The 17,329-nt window shown below is 41.6% G+C and overlaps 1 protein-coding gene across 1 annotated transcript in view; it reads left to right on the top strand.

Annotated features, from left to right (window-relative positions):
* CARNS1 (carnosine synthase 1) overlaps window positions 1–17,329 on the top strand; it is a 570,577-nt gene that overhangs the window by 513,586 nt on the left and 39,662 nt on the right. The window contains exon 8 of the mRNA XM_086953255.1: window positions 17,093–17,324. Within this exon, the coding sequence (XP_086809381.1) occupies window positions 17,093–17,324 (232 nt within the window). The remainder of the gene's footprint in view (window positions 1–17,092; window positions 17,325–17,329) is intronic.

Raw genomic sequence — 17,329 nt, 5'->3', positions numbered from 1 at the left:
CCTAAGCTTTGCTCCCTCTTCCTTAATATTGATATATTGTCCCAATCGTATTAGTCTTACTGTTTGTAATGTGAGCAAGCTTCACTTGTTCACTTAGGCATCCTGAAGCACACAGCTAAAGTATGATAGTAAACAAGTAGTAATATAACATCTTCTCCTTGCAACCAAGAGTACTTCTGTTTTTCCACCCTCACAGCTGTGTAGTTCATGAGGTCTGGAATGGAGGATCCTCAGGGGCGAAACAACGTTGTGTTTGGGAATAATCTCTTCTTGAATTTGCAGTTCTTTTACCTGGATATATGTTCCACCATCTGTAGCAGGACCTCAAAAAAAGTTATTCTTCACAGAAAGTGTATAGTAGTATATATTTATAGAATGAACCAAACCTCAAAGAACAGTTTTCCAAGATTGTCAGGGAATAAATGTGGTAAATATAAAGAAACTGTGAGTGTCCCTCTACAAGTGAAGACAGGGTGAACAGACCAAGAATGGTCATGCTATCTAAGGGGTGGAGTGTGTACAGGAATACAAGTAGGCAGACTAGAGAAGAAAGAAACTTCCATGTATGACGCTCCGAATTAGTCTGCATGCTGCATGTGTGACCTAAGAAAGCATCTACAGCAGGCACTGATGAAGCACCATTTTAAGCTTTGTAGAATGAACACAGGTTCAACAAAGCTTCAGTATTGCAATACAGGTTCAGCATGGGGAGGTTAGAGCAGGCTAACATTCCCTCCAAAAACAGGTTGCACATGCACAGCCGAGGGGCATGTGTCTCGCGCTAGCAGAGAAGTATAGCACAGCAATAGCGCAGACAGGTGCAGTACTAGCAGTGGAACAGAGAATACTGTAACCACCAAGTAGGAAGGGTCACATGATTAGCAGCAGTGAGAAACAGAGATTCAACAACAGGTCACACGCTCATCAGGCTGGTAGGGTCTAGATAGATCACAGGAGCGGATCACTCTACAGAGATTTGGGTGGGGTTGGTGCTCAGTCAGAATGAGCCCACAACCCAACAAGCACTGTTACATTCTCACATATCTTCTGGTTACCTTAAGGCGATGCACCCCCATAGGAAGACGAACAAGTTCAGGGACAGGAAGCGACTACAATCTCTAAAGAAGGGCCACTACCAAGGTGAGGCTGCATGAGAACAAGCCAATGCAATGCTGGATCGCCAAACGCAACACAGTAATTGCCATTCAAGATTATCTCTCATAGGATCCTGAAAATTTGCCATTGACTAGTTTTGAGTGCACTAGGCAAGAACCATTTTGGCCTCATGAGAACATAAGGTTCATTGTTTTTGTTTTGGCTTCTAAATGTTTTTATTCTTGGCATGAGTTTCTCTCTCCAATTACTCAGTCATAACCCAGGTACCGACTTGAAGTCATTTATCAACTGCAGACAGGCAGTAATAACACAGGTATGAACTGCAGATAACCAATCATAACACAGGTACCGACCGGAAGTCATTTCTCAACTGCAGACAGGCAGTCATAACACAGGTATGGAGAGGAAGTCATTTATTAGCTTTATACAGACAGTCACAACATAGTTACCGGCAGGTAGTCGTGTCACAAAGGCAGTCAAAGTACCAGTACTGATGGAAATTCATTTGTCACTTGCAGACAGGCAGTGATAACACAGGTACTTACAAAAAATCATTAATCAGTCACAAACAGGCTCTTACTTTAGGGACTTAAAGGAAACTGTTAAACTGGTGCATACTAGGGAGTCGCTGAGCAGTGCAGGCACAACTATGCCATAAGTAGGGTCTGAGAGTACCTCAGCATTACTTTTCACCCGGCCTTCTCAGTTTAGAAAGTCTGTTAGCACGGGAGGCTGTCCTTGGGAGCATTGAACAGATGGCAGATGCAAGCACTAGGCCTCACGTCGGGAACTAATGTCTGTCGGCGTCCACCCAGGAGTGGCCCCTGGAGGGCTGACACCCTCTGAGACTGCTCTGCTAGGCAGGGTCTATGCTATAACTCACATGCGCCCGTGGGCGCAGAAATGAGGTAGAATGCCCCTGGTATTGAGGGGTTTCTCTTTATTTTAGTTACAGGCTTAATGGAAACAAAGAGTGTCCCACCAGCTTCCTCTAGGAAATATTCATTACAGAAGCTGTTAACACTCCCATACACGCGGTGCAAACGGAAGTCTTTATATCAATATACGTGATCACTTGGTTCATGGCCTCTCCGAAGAGAGGCTGGATGTAGATGAGAGGGAAGAGATGATTCTGTTTGCTGTCAGGTTCTGGCCTCAGTCCGGTACAATACCTACGGAGGTGGAGGGGAAATCACCAACTTGTTCATCTACAGCGTTAAGTCTGTAAACTTCTGCAGAAACAAGCAGAAGAGCGGTCCCTTCATTTCAGGAAGGGGAAGAGTTCTGCTGTGGGTACTTTCTGGTGCAAAAGAAAGGCAGAAGGAAAACATTTAGGCCCATTACCAATAGAAGGATCTGTCGTCAAGCCTCAGATCAGCAAGGCAGGCCTTTTCGAATACATTGTGATGGTAGCGAGTCACCTACAAATGAAGTAGCATTTCATCTACGCCTACCTGAATGACTGCATGATACATGTCCTGTCAGCAAATGTACATTTTCTGGGTCGTCACATAAATCCCCCCGAGTCAACCCTAAGCCCTGTACAAATCGCCCATTCCTTCGGCTTGAACCTGGAGACCAGCAGTAGAAGGAAAAGTGTTGAATGGTGTGTGATCCATCAACAACTCTGTTGTGATGGAGTAAACTGACCACCGAGATCTAAATCATCTGTATCTTTTGGCTTCTATGGACTGCAACTGAATCACTATCGGAAAATCCCAAACATTACAGTACAAGCGCCTTGAGACCCTTGCGGTGAGTTTTTTTTTTTTTCTAAACACTCACAGGCCTCTTAAGTATGTCTCACGGACCCGAGAGGTTCACAAACCATGGGTTAAGAACCCAATATAGAACATCCAGCGAAGCAGTCATTGCCACCTCCATTGATAATAAATAATTCATGAGGATTGTGCTACGCAGTCAAAGCCAGACCCATTTTTATCAAAGAAGGCGCAGCTGTACGCATTCCATCCACACTTGTCCTAATACCCTGTTTGTGGGCTGGATGGGGAGACTGATATGTTTTCGATCAGTTCTTAAGATTGTGCCTAAGGCAATACTGTTTTTTTTCACCCTCTAACTGTGTTGACAATTTCTTGTTTAATGTGCTTTACCGGTTCTGTCAGAACCACCTGTCCGTATGATAAATAATCCATTAGATACATGAGTTTAAGAAACTGTGTTCTTGTTGTCCTCTGTTAGAACTTGGGTCCTGTGATCCAGCTGTGTAAATATACTTAGCAAAAGAGGGTTTTCCTGTGTACAATCTCTGGTTTGGCTGGTATGATTCAGAAAGGTACAGATTGGATTGGTTGAGGACCTTGTTGAGTTTATGAACAAAGAGAATGAGAAGAGGGCCATTGTAGTATTTTCATATCAATTAGGAAATTTGGTGGATTTCTTCATGAAGTTTATTCATTACAAAGGATCCCATCCAACAGCTACAAGAGTCAGTTTCAACCTAGCAGCATTCTTAAAGCCCCAATGACCTCACAACACTCCAGATCGATAAAGGCATGGAACCTAAGTAGGCTATCAATTCTAGCAGTAAAGAATATCACACATCTCCCTGCTATAATAACTATAAGCACATACTAATACAATTCAATAAAACAAAGATCAACATTAAGAATAATCCTCAAGATATGATGGACGTTTTGAAAACCTCAAAGAACGACGAAGATGATCATCTCCATTTCTGTTGGTAGAATGACAAAGATGATCACCCTCACTTCTACCAGAAGAAGCATCCCTTTCATCTATGTGTTTATCATCAGAACCATCCTTTTCATGCAAAACGTTGTTGAATTTTGATGTTACAATGACCACTCTATTGAGGTTCCATATTCGATGATCCTGAGTTTTTACAGCAATATTAAAAACTTATATGACCAACATCGGCTTAAGATATTTAGAACTGCCACCTCCAAACAAACCTGGACGTTTAATGGCAACCCAGTCCCCCACCTTAACCATAGTTTTTTTACAGATTTTTTTTAGATCAAAATATCTTTTCCTTTAATGAGCCTTATGTTCTTCTCTAGCTTGCAAATCTTCTCTATTAATACTTTCATTTCTACCTTTTACCCTGCAATAATCATTGACCCAGTATGGTTCCAAATTGGTATTGGCCAACCTTCGACAAAATAAGAAGAAAGGAGATTTTCCTGTTGTGGCATGAGGAGTTAGTCTGTATTCATCTATTTTCTTACGTACTTCACACTTCCAATCAAGATGTGTGGATTTTGCTAGGGTAATGGTCTCTTTCAACACCCTGTTAAAGCTCTCATTCATTCCATTTCCTTCAGGATGATACAATGCACAAGTCTTATGTACAATCGCACTTTTAGAAAGAAAATCCTCCATTTCCTTAGATATCAGCTGCACGCAATTATCTGTTAGTATAGATCCTGGATTTCCCTCTCTAGAGAACAACTCCTTTAGACATTTTATAACGATTTGTGTTTCTATATTGGACAAGAAAAATACCTCAGGCCATCTAGAAAACATATCCATAATGACCAATAGAAAAGTTTGAGAACCATTATTATGGATTGGTCCTAGTATGTCCAAAGAGATATCCTCCCAAGGACATTTAGGACGTTCTCTCACTACCATGGGTTAAACTCTGGGAGACTTGGATTTGTTGCTTAAATTACATGGGACACAGTCAAGTATTTCCCTCTCTACAAATGTATCCATTCAAGGCCACCAATAAGTGCTTCGCAACCTCTCTTTAGTTTTTGATACCTGAATGTGAAACATGAGCCATGTCCACTAATTCCTTCCTAAGACTGACAGGAGGGACCAATCTTGTACCACAAAACAGTATCCCCTTATTTACTGACAATTCATGTCTCATATACCAAAAAGGACCTGTGGATATAGAACCCACTTTTGCACTATTCCAGTTGCCATGTAAAATGACAAAACTTCCAGCAGTGTTTCATCTTGCGCAACTTCATTAACCCATCTCTCTTCAGTTACACTCACCAGATCCAAGGCAAAAACCCACTCTTTTTCGAACTCACTGTCCTCACCCACAGAATTTTCACAGTCATCAGAATTTTCACAGTCTTCAAGGGGAACAAGGCGAGAAAGAACATCAGCTATTTTATTCCATACACCAGGGATGTATCTAATGAGAAAAGAATACTCTTGCAAGCCCATAATCCATTTAGTGATGCGGCCAGAAATTAAGTCCAAACCCTTTTTCTCAAAAATCTCCACTAAGGGCTTGTGATCGGTTCTGACCTCAAATTCCATTCCCCACAGGAATTTTCTTAACTTTTTAATTGCCCAAAAGACCCCTAATGCTTCTCTTTCCACTACAGAATACCTAGTCTCAGGATCCCTCAAACTTCGAGACAAAAACATGATAGTTTTTAATCCTGACGGCCCATATTGTTGCAGGACAGCTCCCAATCCCTTTTCGCTGGCATCTGTAGTATCGGTTTAAGAGAAGTATCAAAACTTTGCAATGACGGGGCGTTTTTCAAACTCTCTTTGACCCTTGCAAATTCTAAATCACATTCAGGTGACCAATTAAAACTTGCACCTTTTCTCAATAGACATCACATGTTGGATGTGACTTCTTCAAAGTTTTTTACAAATTTGGCATAATATTCTACTATACCTAAAAATTTCATTAATTCTTCCTTGTTGGTAGGAGAACTCATATTTTGTATAACATCCACCATGTCATCTTTAGGTTTAACACCATTGGCGTCTACTTTATGACCTAAATAGTTCATAGAGTCCGAACAAAAGTAAATTTCTCCTTTTTCACAGTGAGATTGCCTTTAATCGAATGTCATGCTCATTCATGTTATTGGCAAATATCAAAATGTCATCTTGGTAGATGCATACACCAGGTAAGTCCTTCAACACATTTCCCATTACCCTTTGGAACACAGAAGAAGCTGAAACAAGACCAAATGGCATTCTTTTAAACCTAAAAGTACCAAATTGCATAATGAATGCCGTTAGATCTCTGCTCTTCCGTTCCAGCTCAATTTGATGGTATGCGGAAGTCAGATCGATGGTACTAAATATCTTAGCACCACCCAATAAAACTAAAAGTTCATTTATATTCGGTGGGGGATATTTGTCGACAACAACATTTTTGTTTAGTTGGCAAAATCAATGCATAAACGAAGATCGCCATTCGATTTTTGTGCGGCCACTACCGGAGCTAACCATTCCGTCCCTCAACCTCTTCAATTATTCCACCTTCCATTCGTTTTTGTAATTCTTTTTGCATATCTTCTCTAACTGACAATGGAACATTCCTAACCTTGCAACACACTGGAATGGAATTACTTTTTAGCTTAATCCTGTGTTCATAACCTTTCAGACACCTAAATTTTGTTTGAATACATTGGGAAATTCTTCGATAAGAGACTGCACAAATTCCTTTTCATTACTCTTAACACAGACAGGTGGAGAAGTAGACTTTTGGACAAAATTCCTTCTCATTACTCTTAGCACAGACAGGTGAAGAATTAGACTTTTGGATAGCTGAAACATTTTCTCTAATATGTATGGGAGGATCAGCATTTGGATCTAAAAACACTCCCAAATCCCCTTGGTGAAGCCAACTAATTAGGCTATCCCCTTTTTTTGATATGTAGATTTTCCACGCAATAACTCTATTCTTGTAGTCAATCACACCCATGAAGTAACCATGAAGCTTGATTGGTTCGCCACCGTGTGCTAAGGGAATTATATCTGATCGAAAAGCTTGATTTTATTTCTAAGTTTCAAATTGTAGAACTCGTTTGAAACAATAGTCATCTTAGCACCAGAATCAAAGAGTACTCTTGTTAACTCACCATCAATGACGATATCATCAAAAGGACAACTTCTCTTCTTGGAGAAATCTTGAACCTGAACAACTATGGGCCCGATTCACAGAATGAATTTAAGACTCAATCCTAAACTTACTACTATTTTGGTATTCACAGAATGCACTCACTACTTTTGCCATTCACAGAATTAACTTACTACTTTTGGTATTCACAGAAGTTAGTGTTTTGTCTTAAGTTTGTCTTAAGACAAACTTAAGACAGACTTAAGAAAGACTTAAGACAAACTTAAGACAGACTTAAGACAGACTTAAGACAGACAAGACAAGATACTAACTTAAGTCTGTCTTAAGTCTGTCTTAAGTTTGTCTTAAGACAAACTTAAGACAAAATCCTAACTTCTGTGAATACCAAAAGTAGTAAGTTCATTCTGTGAATACCAAAAACAGTAAGTGCATTCTGTGAATGCCAAAAGTAGTAAGTGCTTTCTGTGAATACCAAAATAGTAGTAAGTTTAGGACTGAGTCTTAAGTTCATTCTGTGAATCAGGCCCTCCCTGCCCACACTCAAAGTCATCTGGAGAAGATTCAAAATTGCTTTCATACACTTCTACTTTCTTCACCCTAGGAGTCATTCTAGTTCTACACACTTTAGAGAAGTGACCCTTTTTTTTTACACTTTGAGCAGATATGATTAAATGCAGGACATGTGCTATCATTTGCTAAATGCCCTGTCTTGTCACACCTGAACATTTCAATGTCATGTGCATTTCTCTTTACTTTTAAAGGATTACATTTAAACAAAAAATTCCTTGACAGAATGAACTTTCTCATCTTTCAGATCATCATTTTTTTTAAGAACATCCACACACTTTAAAGAATGTTCGATCCTTTTCGCGACACTAAGAACCTCATCAAGAGTAGGTTCGTCACAAAGCCACAATTCCTCCCTAACTTTTTCCATGTTGCAACCTAAGATGAACTGGTCCCGAATGTGCTCATCTGTTAAATTTTCATATTTGCACGACAAGGCTAGCTTTCTAAACTCTGTTATATAGGCTTCAACCGTTTCTCTATCCTTTTGAGTACGCTTAGCAAAATTATACCTTTCAAGTTTGTACTTATTTTTGACAAATAATGTTTGTCCAACTTATAAATACAAACTTCATACTCTTTTAAACCATTAGCCTCAGATCAGATAATTCTGGTAAATGATCGAAAACATCTTGTCCTTCGGACCCCAGACAATGCAAAAAGAAGCGATGTTTTTCTTTCTGCACTCAGAGAGGTCCTGCAAACCTTAGCATATCTTTCGAAAACTCTCTTCCACTTCTTCCATCTAATTGGGGGGCCACCAGGCGTATCAAGAAAGAAAGGTGCTGCTGTTGCATTCTGCATTGTAATATGTTTGTATAAGAAGAATGTCTATAAATTGCGCAAGTATATCCAAAATGCTAAAACAATCATAAACCAACATTTCTTATACAAAAATCATGAAATGAGTTATGACCTGTGAAGAAATAAATTAAATAAGTAAAGCAAAAGAAAACTTGTTATAAATAACACGTTACACAAAAATAAAAAATAAAATAATTTAGAGTTCAGCCATTAACCACAATAAGAGCAAATTGTATAAAGCGTGTGAATCGCTGTGAAGTGACACACACACTACCATAAAATGAAAATGCAGTTCATGTCCTAATACAGTACTTTACCAAAAAATCAAAGCATGCAAATCGCTGTTGAATGTTTCTTTTCTCTTTAATATTTGCACTCGACGATTAACGATTCACTGTTTAGTTCTCTCAAACTAGTGTGCGAATCACTGAAATGAAAATCAGTGTTGCTGTGAAGAGATCGCGTTACAGCGTTGTTTAGCAACCTAATAAAGTAAAGATGGCTGCCCGTGACATCATTTCACATAGCGTGAAGACGCTGCTGCGCTTCTACGTTGCGTGATGATGCTCGAACGGCTTGCTTCTACGTAGCGCGATGAAGAAAGCTTGCCGACGTGATGACGGCTTCATTGAAGGAGCTCGTCAATGGAAATAACCGCCTTGGAAGGTTGCACACTCTGCAGTTCGAGCGTGAGATCGGTGAGGGTGCAAATGTGGTTATTTAAATTTCGATGTGCCAGATCGGACAAAACAATGTACATACGTTGAGCAGAGACGTTCTCAAATGAAATTATCAAAAATACACCATCCTTGTCGAATTCCTCATCAATGGCAGAAAAACGGCATTACAAGTAACACATTTTGTGACTTCCACGTTCTGAACACAAAACAGACAAACTGTTATATAAGGCATAGAGTGTAGAAATCGTAGTTTAGTCAATGGATTTAAATCCAGATGTCTGCCACCATTTTAAGATCGTTATGGATAAAATAATAAAATCTAGGATGAGCCCACATTGATTTAGAATGATGAAGCTTAATATATCCCAGATATAAAGAATTATGTGGCAAAGCTCAAAATCCCAATAGATTCATATACTCCTTTATCCACCAGTCAAGATGAATAATGTCAAAGATATATGAGGATGGTGAATGATGAAATCCTCACCTTTTTTAAAACACAAGAAATTTTAGAAAATTCTTGGATGGTGAATGACGAAATCCTCGCCCTTTTTAAAACGCAGGAAATTGTAGAAAATTCTTTCTTTGAAGTAGTTGCAAATAAGTTTCTGAGTTGAGATCCTTTGAAGCTGCCGACTACGCCAGTGCAGGGGGGACAGGTGATATTTGAAAGTGGTGAGGCGTACAAAGTGTCCTGTGGGGGAGCAAGCACAGCGAGCAAACTCGACAGTCATAAGGGGAGATCGGGGGGGACGTCCCTGAGAAAAGTTTGAAAAAATAGTGGGAAAATGGTGCATTTTCAAGCTAATTTGAGCGAGCAAGAAAGTTAATAAAGCAATTGAGAATATGTAGCTATGACATCAATAAAGACATTTCATGTGATGACGACGTAGGTAGCTTTAGGTACATGCAGTGTGTAGTCAAAGCTATTGAAAATTACCAAGCGTTGCAATGGGATCTGGTTTGCATCAACACCCAAACGTTTCAAAATAACATACAACATGCCACATAAACTGCCTTAACTCACAAAAATATTCCCCATAATGAGCCTTTTTAATGCCACAGAACTTCCTCTTGTAAAGCAACTTATTGTACCTTAGTTACAAAGATGACGAGTAGTTCTTGGGCCACAGAAAGTTGACTTTGATATAACATTCAACAGATATAGGAAATTCAAGCTGAGAATACATAAGTGTGAGATCTTTAAGAGTAACATGCAGGAAGGGGGTCAGTAAGTTATTGCCTGGTTTATTTGTTTGTGCAGGCAGTTTGGATGCAGATCTTTGACACTTAATAGCTCACTGTGCTAGATTGCGATTGTATTGTATGAACTGCACAGTAATAAAAGGACCCCTGTGACAAAAGCAGTACCCACTGAGCATTGCAAATAAAATACTTTTCTCTGATCTGCATAGTAGACGGTCTTTGCAGCAGGCTCATTAACTCTCCGAGCTTCCGTAGAAGAGCCAACACTGCTACCAGACAAAACTTTGATCTCTCACCATCAGGTGCATTAATCCCCAGAGTTGTCTTGCCACTTTTATAGTTGCCTGAAAACTCTTGGATACAAGGAGCTCTGCAGTGCTTTTAAAACAGCTGGACTGCTACAAAACCTTTCTAGCCCTTCTGCGCATGCTCTTCTTTGGTCGAAAACAACACTATTTTTTAATCATAGTTGTTTCAAGATGAACAACAATGAATAAAAAATACGGTTGCATTTGATTCTATTCTTGGATAACAAACGTCACACGTGGAGAGAAAATACGCTAGAACACAAGTGACAGCCTTATATATTTAAACATTGTCATGTAAGCCCAAGGACAAGGAGAGGGACTCACTCTTACTTAAACATTGCAGTCTCAATATCTCTCACTCTGGTGTGGACAGTCCTGTCATAGTCAACAAAAAAGCGTCCCAGTTGAAATGTTAATCTTTCTTCCTGAGGGGCTGAACATAAATGAAACGCAAACAATGCCTTTCTGCCCGTTCTTTCTGAGCCGCAAGGACGCGCATTCCAGAGGCACTTCCTTCAGAGACCAAAACTTTGAGCTAGGATGGTATGCAAAGCCCACAAGTTTACCTGTTTTCCCCTCAGAGTCAGCTATAATCTTTGTACTGGGCCCCAATAAATAAGCGACTTTCACTCAGCTGGTTTTAACAATGCAACGTCTAGGTTGGGAGTACGTTCTCTGCTTAAGCCAGCAAACGTTGTAAGTTACTTCGACTTGATATTGGACTGGATAGCCCAGGGTTAAAGCGCTATAAAAGTCTGCAGTGCCAGTGTCAGTGATAACTGTTTGGTTCGCATGGGCTAGTTTTATAGATTCTTTTAGGAGCCTTGCACAATACTGTATATAATGTGCCTTAAGAATACAAACATTTTAATTTTTGAGAACAGTCACCTGGGGGGAGATCTCCACCTGTTTTTAATTTAAAATGTTCACGTTCTGTTAAAAAGTGGCTCCCAGTCACATTTAAATGCGCAATCATTCTCAATTTCGATCAACATCCCTTCCGGGAAGAACGGACTGCAAATCACCGCCCCCCCCCCCACGGCACTCAGGCCTCGGACTTGCCAGTGCCTATGTACCCCCCTCCCCCGAAGCTCCCCCCACACCCAGCACCACGGGTGCTTTTGTTACGCCACTGTATCATCCCGCATGTAAATCAGTAGCCAAATGAGCCTACATTACCCTTAATATGCTCAGAAGAGTATTACCACCTGACCTGTGCACTGGGACCCCCCCCCAACTCCACACGCCGCTCGAAAGATCATTCGTTCTGCAAGCAGCTACTTAGGCCTTACTAAATCACAACTACTAAATTGCGATAAAGACAAAATAAAGCTTCCGGGCTAGGGCTTGGAATATCATTTTATTTGTCTGCAACTCCTTATGACCTAAATCTATTTTATTAGCGGCACGCTAGTGTTAGTGTTAGGTAATCCATACATCCAGGATAGTGCATTTAATTGCACAGGTCAAAGGGTGACGATGCCAAGCAGCGAGGACATTGTTAGCTAAATTTGGGTGTTAACGGCATACTGCTTGATTGCCAGTCGCGGCTCGCGGGGGAGGGGGTTCGCGCGGGGGTGGTTGGCACGTGGCAGGGAATTAAATATAATGTTAATATAAAAGGAAAAAAGGAAAACTTACCTCATCCGGTCCACGCCAACTCTGCTGCTACCCTTGGCGCCTACACGAACGGCCCTGGCAGCCCCTCTCAGCCAATCCTGGTGCTGCCAGCAGCACCAGGATGGGCTTAGGGCACGGCTAATCTTCGCCCGCAGCACGCCCATTAGGAGGCCGAGGGGCTCCTAAAGGGCATGCGCTAACAAGGGAAAACACAAGTGCGCATGAGTGGGCACGGTGCGAAAATTCGCCCTCCATCCTCACTCATGCGCACTTGTGTTGCTGCCTGCTGCCCCTGGTGACAATCATGTCAATCAACATGACGCCAGCCTGCCCACCCCCTTCAGTCGCTGAAGGGGGTGGGTGGTCCGACGTCATGCTGACTGACATGATTGTCAGTTCTTCACTCGGCGTCTTTAAACTTAAGTAAACTGATTCAGTTTACTTAAGTTTAAAGATGCCGAGGGAGCTGCGGGCGGGGGGGCTACGCCCCCACGCCCCAATGAACGCACCACGGCTGCGCCAGTGTAGTATTTTCATATAAATGAGGAAACTTGGTAGATTTCTTCATGAAGGTTATTCATTACAAAGGATCCCATCCAACAGCTACAAGAGTCAGTTTCTACTGAGCAGCATTCTTCAAAACCCCAATGACCTCACAACACTCCAGATCCATGAAGACATGGAACCTAAGTAGGCTAACAATTCTAGCAGTAGAGAATATCACAGCCATCCTTCACAAAACGGAATGGAAATCCTTCACACAGCGGATTACACATCCTTACAGCGATTATCACCTGCTTACACCTTCAGCTCTAGTGAAACCCCCGAGTCCTTGAAACGTGCAGTCATCTCTGAACTTTAAGGAAACGCTCTGCTAACTGTGACAGCCCAGCAAATTTGGGTCAGAATTTACGTTGCTAAGGCACTGGAAACAGCTATCAGTTGCCGACTCTCCATAAACCATCAAGGTAAATGGCATGCTTTGCGATTACCAGTCAGGATTCAGACCTCGAACAGAAAAACAAACAACAGCCGACCAAGGTTGAGCACTTCAATTCCACGTGTTTCATATATCACAAAAAGGTGCAGCTACTCCCAGCATCTGCCGTTGATGAATGCCAATTTTGTAAGAAATTTCATGAGAAAGGAATGTGCACTCTGTGCACTCTAGTAGAAGTCAGTTAAAATACACAAGTATAGTCCATCAATCTTCTTTCTATTTAACGTTGTTTTAAAAAACAATGTTGAATAAAAAGAAGATGAATGGACTATACTTGTGTCTTTTTGACTGACTTCTTCCAGAGTGCACTTTCCTTTCTCGTGAAGATTCAGACCTGGCTGCAGAACCGAGACAATGCCATTGAATATTTGGAAAGAATCACTTAACTCTTTAAACCAAAGTAACCCTTTTGCCCTACTTCTATGAGCCCTCACAGCCTTATAGGATGCTAACGACCATAATGTGCTTATAGACGAGGAGGCAACGTTGACTGGCATTAGTGACACAGGTCTAAAATGGTTTGCTTCCTACAAAATCACACTGCCCAAGTTAAACTCTCCAATCCTCTTCAATTCTGACATGGCTGAACACGCCTATATTGTTGGTAAAAGGCCAGTGCTAAGTGTCACCACATTCAAGTGCTAAAAAGCCAGTGGTTTGTACACACCAAGACTTTCATATCCATCATCTACATCTACAAATATCGAGGTGGTCTTCCACCAGCACATTCTATCCTTCACTTGGGCTGTTGTCAGGTATTCTTATGATTAGCAGGGTTATTAGGTATTATTCGTTTTCTCTGTGTAGCATAAACTGCGAAGATTTGAGATTGTGATTTACAGGCCTAAACCTTGGAATACAGTAAATTTTGCAATGCATGTTGATGTACAACTGCAATTCGCGTGTGTCCATTGTTTGCCACATTAGGATATAAGCATCTCCCTCCTAGTCCTATTGGCCTGGTTTAGTCACCACATTGCGGTGGAAGTGGCCTAGCCTCCTCTATAGTACAACACAAAACAGTAGACCACAGTCTCGAAATGACCACAGCAGCACAGACGTAGCTTTTCTTCCCACCAACCAAGCCTCTAGGTTAGTAAGCACAAACCATAATCCAGACACTCAAGCTTGCCGTTGGTACATGGTTCCTCAAAACAAGGAGACAGATGACATATCATGGCTAACGGCTGATCCATATCTGGCTGACATTGTGTGGCTGAACCCTTCAAGGCAGCCTTGAACAGGGAATTCTCTAGTCACACTGCCATGGCAGCTGCAATGGGGTCTACACTCATCTCAGTCCATGCTGTAGAAAAAGAAATTAAATACTGAATACAAGGTAAGAACTTCTCTCCTCCTTGAACTAAGGCCATACAGTTGGGCTTATGAGCAATGCATATCAAATGACTAAACATGCTGTAATAGAAGTCACATCCCTTGTTTGACGCACATCTTTCAGGAAGACCCAAATTTATCAATTCAAGCTCTGCAGCCTGATCTCCAAAAAAGCAACCAATATCAATTTTAGCAAATACCTTGGAGGGCTGACAAAAATAACTGAATCCTACAACATAGGAGTCCATGTATATGATGAGGGCGATCAGCTATATGTATAACTGTAGAAAGGCCTGTGAAACCCTGCTGGTTTACAAGGGTGGATGCACTAAAGCTAACACTGCATCCATGCTAATGGGCCAGTTCAATCACGCTGTTGTTCCCTTCAGATTAATAGCACTGATGGGTGCCGTCTGCAGGGGCAGAAAGCGCAGACACTCTCTGGATAAAATCTGAATCTAAGCTAAGTTTCACTCCACAAGTCAAAAAGGGGCACTTGAAGTATTTTCTACTTGCTGCTCTTAATTGGGTTAATCAAACATATGCCAATCTTCCACTACTTAGTTGCAATGGTCCTCGTAATGAGAGTCTCCAAAGTGGATTATTGTGGTGTCATGTACCCGGGCTGCCATGCACTACCATCACGAAAGAACAAAAGGTCCAAAACCATATAGCAAATATGAGCTTCTGGCCACACTGCACTGAACACATAACCCCAGTTTTAGCTCTACGCCGGCTACTAGTCACAGTAATAACCCAATTTAAGACTGTGTGAATCATTAACAACAGTACTGAACTTAAGGATCTGAGCTCACCTATCCAAGGTCTTTCAGAAGTATCAAGCCATCACCCACCTAATGTCGGCCACCCAGAACCCGGCTAGCTTTCTCTCGGCTAAAAAGAAAGCAGTCAGTAAAAGACCCCTCCATAATCAAGGCTCCAGCCTCTGGAACTTCTTCTAGTTTAATAACTGAAAGAGGGAGAGGAATACTTTTAGAAGTTCTAGGGAGGTTCTACAAACCCAACTGATCCTGAAGGCCTATAGTCTACATACAAGGTAATGCCAAGACATATCCCTGCCTTGAGAAGGAGCCGAAAGAGGGAGGTCTCTCTAAATTTTCCCTTTTGCATTGAAAACGATGTACATTTTTTTTGGGCTATAAAAATACACAAAAAAACTAGGGGGTTAGTGGTCCTGGTACATTCATAGTTCAATAGCCCTTAACTCAACACATGAGGGTGGATATGACTGTCATGCCCAGTTGTTTGTTTTAAGCCACCACATTTGGGTGGAAACTAACAGGATCCTACTTAAGTCGACGCAGCAGTTTATTGACTAAAGTTTCCCTTCTTCTCGGCCAGACTAACAAATCATCAACTGAGGGTAGAGGTGTTTTTTTGCCACAATTTGTACCAGTATCCCGCATCATCAGGAGGAAGTGACTTGGATGGGATTGAGATGTAAGTGGCCGTTAGGCATCCACATACAGCCATAAGAGGGCTGAGATAGCTTCTTTCCCCTGGTACTTCAACATTAAGCCACCTACTCAGTTCATGTGGCATCACATTTTGCTGGAATGGTTTCTTCTCTTCCAGATGTTATCAACAAATCAATACTATAGGAAGGGAATGGGGTTTCTCCCCAGCTGGTGTCCATACGTCACAAAATCTGGTTGCGAGTGGCAACTGTTAACGCTAGCCACCGTTAGTTCGTGGTCCATGCATTGGGCTGATTTCTGTGTTCTTTTGTGGTCCTCATACCAGTGGATGCTTGGGTTGAAATTAGAACGTGCATAGCGCTGCTAGGTTATGGAGGTTGATTGTCCATGTCCATGTGGAATCGTAGCCTGACTTTGTCTTTTATAGACATGATTTCAAGGGTTACCAATCCATAGGTTCAGCAGCCCTTCTCCCTTGATTTATGCTCAATTCGTTCAATTTTCTCCTCTTTTCTTTAGAAATAGTTGCTGTGGTTGCTGTGTGCTGAAAACAGAAACTAAGGGTGGCATTAAAATTAGTGGAAATAAACATGGTATTTTGTTTCCATATAGATGAACTCTTTCAAAATTTCCACCCTCTAAAACACACACATGCACACTTTGATATCACTGCAAAGCTACTTTGGAAAGTGTGTAATTCAGCAGTTTCTTCATCTTACAATCTTGGAGAAGGGAGGACAGAAGCCTGCGAGTAGCAAGCATGAGTAGAGGTGGAGGTTAAATGATTGGCAGATGAAATTGACTGTGAGTGTGCATGAATAGAACATTTGTTTCAGATGACTTTAATTTCAAAGGGCAGCAGGGTCTGAGTAATGCTGAAGGCCCAAGGGTGAGTAGATGAAAGTCTATCTTGTCAAAGGTAATATTGGGCTGAGGAGTTTGTGTCAAAGAATGATGCTTAAGGTTCGGTTGCAGGATGAAACTATGGATGGTGAAAAGCTTTCTGATGAGCAGCATATCAAGGAACATCAGGGGTTAAATTTAAGCCCTGAGAGAGACTAAGTGAGATTGTTGTAACTTCTTGAGCTTTACTTGGGAGTAAGTGATGCGATTGTCTCGTCCTGATGATCAGAGAGTGGTGTTCTAACTCATGCAGCTTTTCCCATCTGCTTCTGTTCCTGCAGGTGATTTGTGCAGTAGGCAGAGCTGATAAACCGCTGAGCCATCAGACCTTGGTTCCGCAGAGTCTGGAGACTACGCTGCTGCAATGTGGGGTGACTGATGAGGCCCAGAGGAAGGTAATACACCTCCAGGTCATGGACAAGTCCCAGGCAGCTATGGCAGCTGTGATTGAGATGGAGAAGGGACTGACCAGTGAGCAGCGGGGAGCCAGGAGAGCACAGACCGACGTGATTGGTGAG

Source organism: Lissotriton vulgaris, chromosome 1_2, assembly GCF_964263255.1.
Source record: "Lissotriton vulgaris chromosome 1_2, aLisVul1.2, whole genome shotgun sequence".
NCBI classification, from domain to species: Eukaryota; Metazoa; Chordata; class Amphibia; order Caudata; family Salamandridae; genus Lissotriton; species Lissotriton vulgaris.
Note: the sequence above shows the minus strand (reverse complement) of the source record. Positions and strands in the feature narration are given on the sequence as shown.